Raw genomic sequence first — 15,071 nt, 5'->3', positions numbered from 1 at the left:
AAACCAGATACATAGCGCGTCCGAGGCAGTGAAGAATGCGCCCTTCGAGCCAAAGTCGTGAACCTCGGTAGTGGCGGTAGTAGACAACGTCGCCTGGGGCAAAAGCAGGTCTCTGCCGCTGCCCAGGAACCTGATGCGGAGGATGTAGCAAAGACATCAAGGTTCGATGATGACGACCGTGGAGCAATTCAGTTGGCGAGCGACCATCTCGGGGCTGAGAGCGATACGAGGACAAAAAGAGCAATAACCCGTCCTCCCGAGAACGCGACTCTTTCAACTTCAACATCTGTGACTTGAAAGTCCTGACCAATCGTTCAGCGGCACCGTTTGACTGTGGCGAAAACGACGCGGACGTCAGATGTTGAATACCATTGGCCTTGCAGAATGACTGAAATTCTGCAGACATGAATTGTGGGCCATTGTCGGAAACAATTGTCTGTGGAAGAGCTTCAATGCAAAAGATAGCGGATAACGCTTGGATGGTGACAGATGACGTCGTGGAAGACATCCAGACAACAAAAGGAAAATCTACCACAAACAACCATCGAGCATTCCAGAATGGACCAGCAAAATCGATGTGTAAGCTTTGCCAAGGGGAAGTGGCTTTTGGCCATGCAAAGAATTTCCGCGGTGGTGTTGATTGTTGTTCGGCACACAAGAAGAGCACATATTCGTAATCGCGGCATCGATTCCGAACCAAGTACAGTGCTGACGAGCAAGTTGTTTCGTTCTCACTATACCCCAATGTCCTTGGTGGAGAAGTTGTAAGTCAGAGGACTGTGACGAACGTGGCACCACGACCCTGGACTGATCATTATCAGAACGCAACAGCTAAACACCACGTCGAACAAAAAGTCTCTTCTTGAGAGCAAAAAATTGGCGAACCAACGGGTCCCCGACCTGTGACTTTGACAAGAGCCATTGCGTAGCAACAAAACGCAGAACGGGAGCAAGGACAGGGTCGGCAGGTGTGGCTGTAGCTACACGACGAAAATCAATCGGAAACGATTCAACCACGTTATCGGTTTCCGCATCAATGGACATGCAAGCAAGTTCGGAGGAATCGAATGCCCTATCCTCAGCAACAGGCAAGCGGGACAACGCATCGGCGTTTCCGTGCTTAGCAGTGGACCGATACAAGATATCGTAGCGGTACTGCGAGAGGAAAATAGACCAGCGAATGAATTCCTGCGCTGTACGTGGAGGTACAGGCTTGGTCGGATGAAAAAGCGATGTCAAAGGTTTGTGGTCTGTGATTATGGTAAAGTGACGACCATACAAGAAATCATGAAACTTTGTAACACCAAATACGAGAGCCAATGCTTCTTTCTCGATTTGTGAATAATTTCTTTGCGCCGACGAAAGCAATTTGGACGCAAAGGAAATAGGGCGATCGTGCGATCCATCTTTGTGCGAAAGCACATCACCGATCCCGAAAGAAATCCGATGCATCCACCATCAACAAGAGGGGCTTCTGGGAATCGAATGGCGTAAGGCAAGTATTGGAAAGCAACGCCGATTTCAACCGGCGAAAGGCGCGTTCGCATTCCGTCGTCCAGACGAACGGAACACCCTTACGGCGTAAGCGATGATGCGGAGCTGAAATGGAAGAGGCATGCGGTACATAGCGGTGGTTGTAATTTATTTTTCCCAGCACACTCTGTAGCTGCTTCAAATTCGGCCTCGACGGCAAGTCTTGTATGGCACGGAGGTGCATTGGACTGGGATGTATGCTTTGGGCATTGAGTACATGTCCCAAATATGGTAAGTCACAAGCAAAAAACACACATTTTTCCTTCCGCAAGCGAAGACCATTTTGTCGCAAGACCTGAAATAATGTTCTGAGATTGGCCAAATGTTCTTCTTTCGTCTTTCCAGAGATCACAATATCGTCCAGATAATTTGCTGCAGTAGGGACCGACGCACAAACAGTTTGCAGATATTGCTGAAACAATGCATGGGCGGATGCACACCCGAATGGCAGTCGTTTGAATTGATACAACCCAAGATGCGTGTTAACCACCAAAACGCGCTGAGATTCTTTGTCCACCGGTATTTGCAAGTACCCATCTGCGAGGTCCAACTTCGAAAATTATTTACCCGGGCACAGTTTGCCAAAACGATCTCCCGGACGGGCTAAAGGAAAAGTTGCAATCACTAGTTGCCTTGAAGTCCACACAAAGTCTCAACTTTGCGGAAGGTTTTGGCAAAATTACTGAGGGTGATCCCCAGAGAGAAGCCTGCACACGTTCAATTAGACCTTGTGATTCCAAATCGTGTAATGTTTTTGCGACCTCATCACGCAATGCGTGGGGAACATTGTGCGCTCTGAAAAATTTCGGTTGCGCGTTTACTTTCAGTTCCAAATCTGCTTTATAGTTCTTAGCGCAACCAAGGCCTGGTTCAAAAATGTCTGCAAATTCTTCACATAGACGAGAAACACTGTCTGAAGGCACAGTCTGGTTCACTGAGAGGACCTGATTTACTATAGACAAGTTAAACAACTGAAATAAATCGAAACCAAACAAGTTCACTGCAGAAGAAGAACGAAGGACGTAAAATGACACAAGTTTTGTTTGTCCGTTGTATGTTGCAAGAAGGCTGCACTCTCCTAACACAGGGATCTTTTGTCCTGAATAGCTATGTAACTTAACATTTGCGGCACGCAACGGAGGTGTGCTCAGCAGTTTGTAAGTATCTTGATTGATCAGTGAAACTGAAGCTCCTGTATAGAGCTGGAATGGTATCACTTTGCCGTTAATGTCGAAGTCTACAAAAAGTTTATTGTCATGCTGACGACAAGAGCGACTATCTCGTGCAACGTGAACTGACACTGGTACACAATCACTTGCGACTTGACGGGAGTTCCGGCGATGTCGACGCACACTATTTTTGGGACGAACACAGTCACTGTTAGAGAGAGTGGCACTGCGTGGAGTGAAATGAACTACATGAATTTCCATGGACGAAATTTCGCGAGCCTGAGTATCCTTGGTTCGATTCCGATTCCGGCGCGAAGCAAAGGGCCTGGAACGGTTTTGAGCTTCCGATCTGAGCTTTTTCTGGCGAACACTCTGAACATGTGCTTCTTTATTACAATAAAGGCAAATAGCTTGGCGTAACGTGCAGTTATCACGCGAATGTTTAGTAGCACACCGCGGGCATGATTTGATCACTGCATTAGCTTGCCGGCGCGGCACACGTGGCTGAAGCCTGGCGCAAATGGCGCGGCCGGGCGCGAGGGCTGTTTACTGCACCGTGCAGCTCGCCCGGCGGGCCGGTTAACCTGACACACTGCTGGCGAAGTTTCAAATGATTCCTGAGCAAAGTCAAGTGTGTCCTGCCGATCCAATATGTCCATCACTTGTTTAAAGGAGGGATTTACTTGTGTCAAAATCTGTTCCCTTATGCGAACATCAGAAACGTTCTGCGCAATTGCATCACGTACCATAGTTTCTGAATAAGGGAGTCCACATTGACACTCAAAAGCACAATCACTAGTAAGGCCTTTCAAGGTTGCAACCCACTCTCGGTTAGTCTGACTTGCCGTGCGTTTTGTACGAAAGAAGGTATACAGTTTGGCAACTACATTGACTGATTCTTTGAAATATGCATCTAATGAAGACAAAATTTCTTCGTAGGACAGAGTTGCTACGTCGCATCGGGGAAATAATTTGACTATCACACGGTACGTTTGTACGCCGACCGAAGACAACAAAAATGGCTGCCGCTCGTTACCTTGAATTCTGTAGGCGGCGAGATGGAATCCAAATTGGCGTGACCACTCCATCCAGCTTTCCAGTGCAGCATCGAAAGGTCGAAAAGTTGGTGCAAGAGCGTGTTGTGGCTGCGTTAGCGGTGAAGCGGCTGCTGCCACATTGTGTTGCATCGCACGTTGACCCTGGAAGAGCTGTCCAAGGGCATCCAGTAAGGCCTGCGTCTGCTGATTCAGTAAGCGATAAAATTCGGACAGTACATCTGGAGATTGTGGCGAAGCCATTACACAAGTAAATCAGGGCAATATCGATAAGAACGCGGTTTTGCCTCGTCCCCAATGGTGTGGTTGGCAGGAAAACCAACACCGTGTTACTAGAGGAGGCCGAAAGGCACGCGTTTTAGCTCACGCACGCTGGCGTGAGGTCTGGAACAGGACAAGGAAATTAGAGTTTAGAAAAAACGGACGTAGCTGGTGGAATACTTATCTTTAATCCATTAATAATGAACGTCTCTCTAGACCTCCCGTGTGGCGGCGCTCGGTCTGCAATCACTGATAGTGGTGACACGCGGGTCCAACGTATACTACCGGACCGCGGCCGATTTAAAGGCTACCACCTAGCAAGTGTGGGGTCTGGCGGTGACACCACAAGTTCTCAGTTTTCCTCCAGCTTCATTTTGCACAGACAGTCCCAAATTATTTCATGAACGAGTACAAATAAATTCAGTTATTTGTCAACAGTACCCATCTGCTGTAGTGAGGTTGCCGCAGTTCTGTCAGACATTTAAAAAATATCTCAAGACATATCATCTATGTAACTACAGCGACTGATTGACAAAACCTGCTCTAGAAACAACACAAATCGCCTTTAGTTAGTACTTGGTTACCGATTTGGTACAAAGCATCTTCAGATCAAAATGTCTATGGTCACGTACCACCATTGGCAGCACTAATGAAGTAATACTCACAAGGCTTCCAAACTTCACTTAAACTCTATTACTGTGTCATCTATATCTTCCATATCGGCTGTCATTTTTACTTCTGTCACCTCATCGGACAATTCCTCCCCCCTATAGAGGCCTACAATGTATTGTTACAACCTATCGACTTCGTCTGTGTTTAACAGTGGAACTGCACTCTTAATGCCGACGTCCTTCCCTTTAACTTTATGTGAGTTTGTTTTGACTTGTCTGTGTACAGAATCAGTCCTTCCAAAGATGATCTCCTTTTGACTCCTTCTCGTTTCTCCTGCAGCCACTTCGCCTAGGAGTCGCTGCAGTTCCTAATTGATTCATATTGCTGTATTCCTGTGTTTCCTAAAAAACTGTTTACTTTCTACTTTAGTCGATCAACTGAGGTGTATCTTTCGTTACCCAAGGTTTCTCCGCAGTTACATTCCTGTTTTGTCTGTCCATCATCTGTGATTGCTCTTTTTACATATGTCCATTCCTCTTCAACCGAACTGACTACTGTGGCATCCGTTATCCTAACATCTGCGACCTGAGGAAAGTTCAAATGCATCTCATCATTCCTCTTTACTTCATTATACTATCTCATTGCACATTTATTCTTCCGGACTATGCTCTGGAACTTCAGTCCTGTCTTCATCACTACTAAACTGTGATCCGAGTCTATATCTGTTCCTGGGCACGCCTTACAAACCAACGTGTCATTTCGAAATCTCTGTGCGTCCTTCATTTAATGTAATTGGAATCTTCCCACGTCTCCAGTGTTTTTCAAGTATACTTCAACCTCTTACGATATTTGAACATTTCTAACCTCATGTCATTCGCTTGTAGTAAAACTTTAAGATATGACAAAAATAGCGTAACTTGTCGTCTATCACCATATATATACATATGAACACAGTGAAGAAGTAGCTGTATTAACTGTACTTAACTTGATGTACCTAACCTCGGGAGGCCGTAGTCACACAACATTTACATTTATTTATTAAAAGTCTTGACCATAATCTCCCAGCTTGCTTCTTCTTGTGCAAGCTTGTAAAAATGGATTCTGGGACTTACCTTTCACGTTTCTCTTTAAATAAACAATTTAAGCTATGATGTCATTTTCACTCAATTTTAGCTCCGATTCTGGTACAGTTCCGCATTCACATTTGACGTAAGTTCTCACATCCAATTATGCTCATGTAATATTTTACAGAACGAGTTTAAACATGTCGTAGCATACATGACGACAAAGTAAGTAGTTTGCTTTGAGCAGCCAAATACCTTGCAAATTCTCAGCTTTAGGCTGGACTTATTGTTCTAGCTTTTGTTAACATATTTTTGAGTAAAGTTACTAATGTTGTAAAAATACTACACTACGAAACACACAGACTGTGAATAAAGATTATAGTGGTTGTTGGTTCTCATTTATGAGAAAATGAATATCTGTACTAGGGGGAGCTTTTCAGTCTGTTCGTCAAGCCAGAGTTTGCAGTTTTGTACTTTTCAAGATTAAGTTACATAAGTTTTGTGCTAAGTATCAGCAATAACAAACTGTAAAAGGAATTTTGGTGTGAATAGTTTTGTGAATTAAATAATTTTCCGAACGCAAAATTTATGGTGCAGTTATCACATTTCAGATTTGGATATCGAATATTTAAGAGGGGTATGGCGAAAACTAGAAAGTATTTCAGTCTATCTGTGTAATAAGTTTTAGGCTGTTATGTAAAGTTGCGAAAGGTAATTTATGTTTTTACATAACTACACAGTTCTTAGCTTTCTTATTTTTGGATTTTTGGTTTGTTATAGGAAACACAATGGCTATTTTCGTGTTGTTGACACTCAGAGACATAGATACACAGAATATGTATTTTGTCTGTTTCATAATTTATGGTTTCTAAATAACTGAGTATCTGAGAAATTTGATTACAGCTATAAGTTGATAACAATTTTCCATGATCGGTAAAATCTTATTTAAGCGATACTGTATTTTTTGAATACAGGAATTAGAAATCCCTGCCAATGTCATCTAGCAAAATATCGTACGAACAGATTAAGTGGCAAGATTTATATTTTCTCGAGATCGTAAAGTGGGACTAGAAAACTTTGATGACTCTTTCGGTACCGTAACTGTACTGTTACACAGTGTACTGACTATTACTAGCTGAAATTTATTGCGCAACTCAGTCACCCTCCCCTCTGATTTTTAAGAATGTTGCGAGTGGTGTGTAAGTACGTGAAACTTGTTGTTCCCAGAGTTCCTGCTGGGTGAGGAGTTGCTGGTGGCGCCGGTGCTGCAGGAGGGCGCGGTGAGCCGCGACGTGTACCTGCCCAGGGGCAGCTGGAGGGACGAGGCCGACCCGCAGCACGCAGTGGTGCGGGGCCCCGCCTGGCTCCGCGACTACGCCGCCCCGCTCAGCGTCCTGCCCTACTTCACCAGGCTCTCAGAGGACTGAGGCCGCTCCCTCTGCCCTCACTGGTTCTCCAGACCAGCATCTGTTTATGCTTACGGAGCTTAACCCTTGAGTCAGCGGAAAATATTCGATACAAACAAATGAAATAAAGTTCATTAACACCACTTTCGCTCCAACTTTCCGACATTGTCACTTCGATTGTGGTATATCATGGACAAATTCCTTTCTCCTCTACCGTTTTGATGCTGAAGAGGCTCGGAGCTGTTTCGAGAATGGTAAGGTACTGGAATTACAAAATTATTTCCTCGTGAACAGCGATTCGTTTTCAAAACAAAGTCCTTACAATTAGGAAATACACAGTTTAATGGTGGGCGCACTGGTAAGACGCCCACGAGAGAGACAGTCCACGCAGCCTCGGATCTACGGTATTTCCGGACCCAGAGAAAAAACTTGACAGTGGTGGCACCCTCCCCCTATTGCGTTTGAGATTGGAAGACAAAATTTTTTAAAAAAAGTTTTCAAAAATATGTTTATTTTGTAGTGCACATCTTCCTGAAGACTTTGATGTACAAAACATATCTGTTCGAGGAAATGTAAGACTTGTCATTTGGTCTTAAGTGTCCAAGGTTGAAAGTATAATGTCCAAAATTATCTTTAAAAATGAAAGTAGCCAACCAAATTTCTTAAATTGTTTCCTTTTTAATTAGTGAAAGTATCAAAGATAAAATTGTTCCAAAATAATTATTCAACAAACCTAGATCTGACTGTGTCTGGGAACTGATTTCGTGCACTCCTCCATTTTGCAAGTAATTAAACATGTATTTGACTCAGCAATCAAGTTTAAGAGAATAATATCATTTGTTCAATGGCATTAAGATGGTACTGAAAATTTACCTTTTGGCCCTGATATTTACTTAAATCAAATTTTATCTAGACTTGAATAATGCCAGTTGTGCAATGGCATAAAATTAGTAATTTGAAATAACTATCCTCTGATAACTTTAGTTATTCCAAAATCGATTTCAAAACATGAACTGCACATACATATTGCATAGAGTCCTCATTTTCTTTACATTCTTTCATGTGGTGGGTAACTTTACTTTACTACTCATTTTCATATTCAGTACAAGCAAATGGTGTGGATTATGGTTCAGGCTGTTAGATGCAAGCACAATATTGATCTCAATATATATATATATATATATATATATATATATATATATATATATATATATATTGTTAAAAATTTAAGTCATATACAAAAACTACCATTTCCAACATTTTTGTAGCTCTAATCACTCATACAAAAAATTTTACAAAACGTTTACTTCGTCAAAACTTGGACATACAAATCCCAACTCTGAACGTTATCTAACAAAAACCAGTTTGAAATCATTTTATAGCTTCTCCCATTAACATGATAAAGTTTGCTCTGTATACCATCTGAAAACTGCGTAGCGCGAATCATACCTTAAAGATGTCACCACACGTCTGCTTCCTCTGGGCACCTAGCTGCGACCACTGGGTTTTTTACTGCTCGCGCCCGGCTCTCTTAACCATCAATGATCCCACTACTCAAAGATATTATACTTATTCCACCTTGCAGTGGGCAACTATCGACTTTATTTTCTTGATCTACCCTGCTCAGACCTTAGCACATACCTTTCTAGGTGCTGTGCCACGCCTCTTCACACGGCATTCTTCTATCGCTCGTCACTGTATTTTGCTATGTGGATTTCAAAAATGTATATTTTTTAATCGAAGCACCAAACCTCCTTTCAGAACAATGGAAACTGAAATGTCCTGAGGTGCCTCTCCACCTCCCAGTCGGCTGGTCTGACATCTAATCCCCTTAAAAAAAAGAAACTTACAATTAATTCTGGGTGAGATTATTTGTGAGCAGAAGACTAAGAACTCTTCAGAAAATTTGTACTCTCTATTGCCTGTTATCTAATACTTTCTCTTTTGTGTGACATGAAATTAAATATAGGAAACATAAAAGAAGTAAAGGCAAGAACCAGAAAGACAGTACAATTTCTTCAATCCTTAGGATTTTTTTCTCTCTAATCTTGCTACAGGTTTCATGGCGTGCTCTCCTTTCTGCGAAAGAACCTATTACCTCACCAAAGTTCGTCAAACTATTTTCTACATGAAAAATCAAAATGTCGTTGTCTAATACTGAAAAATCTGTTAGTACATGTAGTACCCAATACCAACATGGTTTCTCGACTTAGTTACGTCTATTTCGTCACTGTCTGCTAGATAAAACGAAATAGGGCTTTCTAATATCGCAGAAACTGTAAACACGCCAAATAAGCGAGACTGTTTTGGCACAAATGGCAATTTTTATCTATCTCACTTACATAAATAACATGACAGAATATAATTCACGAAGTACCATTATCAAATGTTTATTAGGCCTGCTACAAGTGAAAAGTTTTATGTTAGGAAATAGTTCCACATTTCATTCGTATGTTCCAGTTTCTCAAGCTAGAGATCGAAAAGTAGTAGTAGTACAAAATTTTTATATAAATATGGAATCGTAATGTTCGTTGATACTATTTGTGTGACAACGCTGTTCCTTCTGCTTCTTCTGTCTAACAAACAGTCTTCTCATCATTAATTCTGTAACAATTGCCTTCATTATCAAAACGTATTCTCCAGTTAACTTCTCTAACCATGCCAGAATCACCAGTTTAGTTATCCCGCATTTATTCTCCGATTAGTCGTTATTACATGTTAGTACAAAGCGTTTTCCGCGCTATCCCGAGAATAGCAGCTGCTAACTGGGGTCTGTACAACTTGCCCTTACTAGTGTTGCGATCTGACAAAAATTGTCTGTCAAAATTTCATTTTCTTGGGTACACGTAGAAGATAAAATGTAATCTTTGTTACCTGTTGTTTATCTTCGTCGTTTATTTCCATTCTGATAGTCTGAATCTATGGATTTCACTAGTAATTATAACAACGCTTATCATATGCATACCCAATCAACCACATAAACAAACAGCTACTGCCTTTTACTCTTTCGGTTTTAGTCAGCCCAGCTCTCATAGCGCTGTCCCCTTTTGTCTGAGGGAAAGTTTTTGTCGCTAGATGCGACAGGGATTCCCCTGGCAGACACAACACGTATACTATGCATGCATTCAAAAATCATGGATTCGTTCAGATATCAACTTAGAATTTGTCCAAAAATGTTCAAAAACCAAAAGGGATGGGTTTCAAAACCATATGAACAATTGACTAACGTGCGCTGGGTTCTAGGTGCTTTGTGAAACAACGGTTTTTTCTTCAAGAATATGAATTTGACGCCCCCTGAAATTGCTGCCCGGGGCATATACTCCAGTTTGCCCCCACCCCCACCCCCACCCCCACCCCACCCCCTCCTCCTCCCTAGACGTGGGCCTGAACCAATGGCGCTTACGTCACAGCACGCGACACTGCCGATCTCACGAGCGCCAGCACACATCTCAGGTGGGGAGCTGATAACAATTTCTGACGAACTGACTATGCATTTAAATGCGTGCAAGTTCTCGATAGCACACGACAAAGTTAATAACTTCAGTAGGTAACTTTTAAATTATAAAGTGATTTCCCATAGGACCTGTACGGAGCTGAGCATTAACGAAGTGTGGCGGACAAGCCGACTAGTATGACGTCACAGGTTGGCACGAATTTCTTGTGTGCTACAGGAGAAGGCGATTAGAGCCAAGGCTCTAACACATCAACAAATACTAGTCTTGAATTCCGCAAATGCAAGACGATAATTGGGAAAAGAAAACGAAGCCAAGATCGCCACACATGGATTACCAAATAATTTAAAGCACTAAACAGTGTTAGCAAGACTGTCACATGGCGTTACTTATTAACAGACAATTTCAGGTCAGGATGTATATACTGATGATATAATGACTTGGAGATTGTTAAGCTCAAGGCTGTTGGAAGCCAGACAGAGCACTCCAAGCTAGGAAATCAAAGACACAATGCAGGGAGCAATCAAACGTGTTAGTGTTTAGGTTACCGGAGGTCAACAGTAACGCTAGAGTCCTACGAATGGCAGAAGTCCTTGGCAACTGTCTCGTAGAAAATTTTCATTTCGGAGAATTAACTGGTAACTCCATTGACCGCCTAGACGCTGTTGTAAGGGGTCACAGTAGAAAACTGTCACGAAAAACCCCGTTTTAGCAGAGGCAACAAGCTTGATACTTCCGCTGAGAACCGAAAAGTCAGTTCAAATTGATTCGCAATTGCGAATAAGGACTACCATCAGCTGTAGAATGGAATAATAACGATGAAAATTTGATCCGGAACTGGACTCTAACCCGGATCTCTCGCTTGTCGCGAGCAGTACACCCATCATGTATATTCCCGTACACGTTGGACGTTGTAGTTGAAAATCGCTTGCCCAGTATCGCCAGATAAATACAATATTGCAGTGGAGAACAGACACTGCGGTGACCACTGTCGTTACTAAATACATCAAATGAATTCGCATCTGCGACTAAGGACTACCATCAGCTCCAGAATGGAACGACTACAGTGAAAATTTTCATTGTCGTCATTCCATTCTACAGCTGATGGTAGTTCTTATTCTCAATTGCGAATTCATTTGATGTGTTTAGTAACGGCAGTGGTCACCGCAGTGCCTGTTCCCTTGGACATGCATGTCCAAAGGAACTTTGCATCGTAATCAGAATAGCACAGGCACTGCAATATCGTATCTCAACTTGTAACCTTCCCCTCACTTATCGACCTTAATGACAGTGAAAAATTAAACCACGTGCACCTAATGGAAATTTGGGAAAAGCAATCGTCACCGAAGTTAATCTTTCGGTAAAGAGGGAGGAAAGGGTTACATCTAAATTAGCGGAAAAATGCAAATGAAATTGGTGGAAATTAATTTTGAGAAAAGGGTAAAATTAATAAAGAAAGTAAATGTGCGGTTGTTACGTTAACAAATAATTGGCGTTAATTACGTATTTGAGATTTGGGGAAAATTACGGTCGCCAGTCCAATCGACAACTACTATAATAACTGGAAAAGAAAGGTTATTGCACATACATTTAGCACTAAAAGCGTGGCAACTGAAGGTTGACACGTGTTGTGTGAAAACTGAATGTTTGTCAGAAGTAATAAATTTCGCTACACTCTGACTTAATTTAGCAAAAGAGTTAATGCAACTGGAAAAGTTAATTTACTGACTGAAATTAATAGTGACCTTTCTTTCTGAAGCACTACGAAATTCAATAAAATAAGGTTAGTCTTGGGCTACCTCAACAATCATTTCAAAAGCTACTTGAATCTATGCAATTTAGAAATAAAAGACTTAACTTTTAACTTGAATTAAATGATTCTCAACAATTAACAATAGCAAAATTTAGTACGTACCAAGCTGAGCTGCAGTCACAGGTAAGCTAAAATATGGTAACAAAACTCGCACTCTTAATTTGTGCTTGTGTAATCTAAATATTGTAGCCAGCTATGAATACTTTAACTGAACTTTGAAATTAAATCAGGGAAATGGAATGATATTACATTAATGGTGGCGTTTGAATTTCAACAACACTTGGATTCATTCCGGAAAAGGAAGTGACCCTGCTTGGTAATGCAATTGGGGCAATGAGCAACAAAAGTTCATGCTAAGTTGCTGTAATTTTGTGATGTGTCAGTTTGAAAGGCTGAGTTCTGCCATACAGTTCTAAAACTTTACGCGCTTTTTGTCTTCCTTGTTGGTTGATCGAAGGTTTGAAGTCGTCGGTCGAGGAGGTGGCGACAATCACTCATTGTCGGCCATCGCTGTTGCAGAAGCTGGATGTTGGCGCGCCTTCTTCTCGACACTCTCACCAGGCGAAAAGGGCTCTTGATGTGCGCCAGCTAATGCTTCCCATCCGCGACACCGTGTCAGAAACTATCAGAGCAAGTCGAGCACAATTACATTCTGCCAAACCCTGAAAGCGCGGGAACTGGCAGGAGCGTCACACAACACACCGGCTCCACTGCCCTACTCCAGCCAGACTCTCTCTGCCCGCGCTCCATGCAGCAGAGTTAACACTACCAAAAATCCTGAACACTTTGGTTCTCCACACGACCAATCGATGTAGTCGTTCTATAGCATAGTTTTCCCTAGGCAAGACCCAGCGTAAAAATACAAATAATATTTACAAAACAAACCAATTATACATCGACATAAATGCCAATTACAATATATAAAGACACAGAAATGTCATACCTTCATGTAACAAAATAAGGAAAAATTTTATAGTACAATAAATGGAAACAGGAGGATATGCATTACTGGCGTTACAAACTTCAGTTGGTTTACACAGGTTACAGTGTTACAACAGCGATCCCCGCCCACGAAAGGTCTCTGGATGAGGCCAGGAGACGTAAAACATTTCGTTGGTAGCCATAAGAGGAAGGGCAGTGATGTATAGCTTTCAGCTGGACGCTGTTGCTACTATACTTCGAGTGGTTAATATAAAATCCTGAAAAATCCCTATTTATCTAGTAGGAGAAGAAGAAGAATCTAAAAGTGGTCGTCCAGAGACCCCTAGAAGGTGCAGAGTTACTCATCAGATTGTCCGAAGTCTGTAAATTGCCAGTGGATCGGTGGGCCGACTATAGGAAGAGAGAAATAGAGCGCTGCGACAAGCCTTTAAAAACCCCCTTTTTTGTATTTAGACAGGGTTATCAGTCACATCATTGGGGCACCAGCTCCAAGTCGCTCGTTTCCAGCCTCGGTAACCTCCGACAAGCCTCTTTTTCTCACTTGGAGTGCTGCTCTCAAAGTATGTATATTTAAAATGCTGCTAGTATTCACTACCACTGTTAGCGATCATCCCACGGATTCAAAGACTGACTTCTGTTGTGCCACCAGTTGTCTCTTTTGCTTTTTCTATTGTTTAGAATTAGCCTTCAGTGTAATAGTTAGCCTGATTGCAAATAAGTAGTGTTAATCAGACCGCGAGTTCCTAGAGTCTCCTGCTGCCAGCATCAAGTCGGATCGCAAAACCTGTACCTCTCGAAGATGCACTGTGATGGTTTTGGCGCTGATCTAAGCTGTGAACCTCCCTTCACTGGAAGTTTGTCGTTCTGCATTTGTTTCTTACTGCGCGGTAACTGCAGACTAACCTGTAACCGCCTGGCGCCGGCCGCTGTGGCTGAGCGATTTTTTTAGTCTTATTTTGTTCGTTTTGGTTCGTTGCATCTGCTCGGGGCGGCAGTCGCAAGAAAACCGTTTCAGTTCGTCGTTGATCCATTAACTCAGTTTTTTTATTACATAGGGCAGCTAACCCTCTGACCGAACACGCGGAGTTACAGTGCCGGCATTCCAGGCGCTTCAGTCCGGAACCACGCTGCTGCTGCGGTCGCTGGTTCGATTCCTGCATCGGATATGGATGTGTGTGATGTCCTTAGGTTAGTTAGGTTTAAGTACTTCTAAGTCTAGGGGACTGATGACCTCAGATGTTAACTCCCATAGTGCATGGAGCCATTTGAAAAATTTTTTTGTAATCGCCTGTCCTCCTATCCTGTGTTAGGACACAACAAGGCACATCAGCTTATCAAACAAATAACTACACTCAGCTACTGCACTAATGGAAAAGGCTTAACGATAAACGCCTATCACAGCGGTGCCAAAATGTTTCATAGTGTTAAATAATTGCCGCAAGAGTTATTAACAAACAATTACAGGTCAAGAACATCAACTGATGAAACCACTAACTATATTTAACAAATACACAAACGGCATAACGTCCAATGACAAATGCCTACCATGGGTGAAGCAGAATGAAATTTAACGTAGTTAAAATTTTAATATTTTAAAGGAACACGATGCCTCGGCCATAAAGACAAGTTTGCTGGAACACTCACCAATCTCAAGTGAACAGAATTTCAGTAACAAGAATATTAATAGCATTTAAGAAATATACATGATAACTGAATCAACGTTCAACGGCCAAGTATATAAACTTAACAGCTGGCGAATGTGCT

At 42.2% G+C, this 15,071-nt stretch overlaps 1 protein-coding gene across 1 annotated transcript in view; it reads left to right on the top strand.

The window, feature by feature from the left end:
- LOC126282126 (myogenesis-regulating glycosidase-like) overlaps positions 1 to 7,243 on the top strand; it is a 56,200-nt gene extending 48,957 nt beyond the window's left edge. Inside the window, exon 6 of the mRNA XM_049981596.1 lies at positions 6,922 to 7,243. Within this exon, the coding sequence (XP_049837553.1) occupies positions 6,922 to 7,121 (200 nt within the window). The 3' untranslated portion in view covers positions 7,122 to 7,243. The remainder of the gene's footprint in view (positions 1 to 6,921) is intronic.
- Positions 7,244 to 15,071: the final 7,828 nt, after the last annotated feature.

This window comes from Schistocerca gregaria, chromosome 7 (genome assembly GCF_023897955.1).
Source record: "Schistocerca gregaria isolate iqSchGreg1 chromosome 7, iqSchGreg1.2, whole genome shotgun sequence".
Taxonomy (NCBI): domain Eukaryota; kingdom Metazoa; phylum Arthropoda; class Insecta; order Orthoptera; family Acrididae; genus Schistocerca; species Schistocerca gregaria.
Note: the sequence above shows the minus strand (reverse complement) of the source record. Positions and strands in the feature narration are given on the sequence as shown.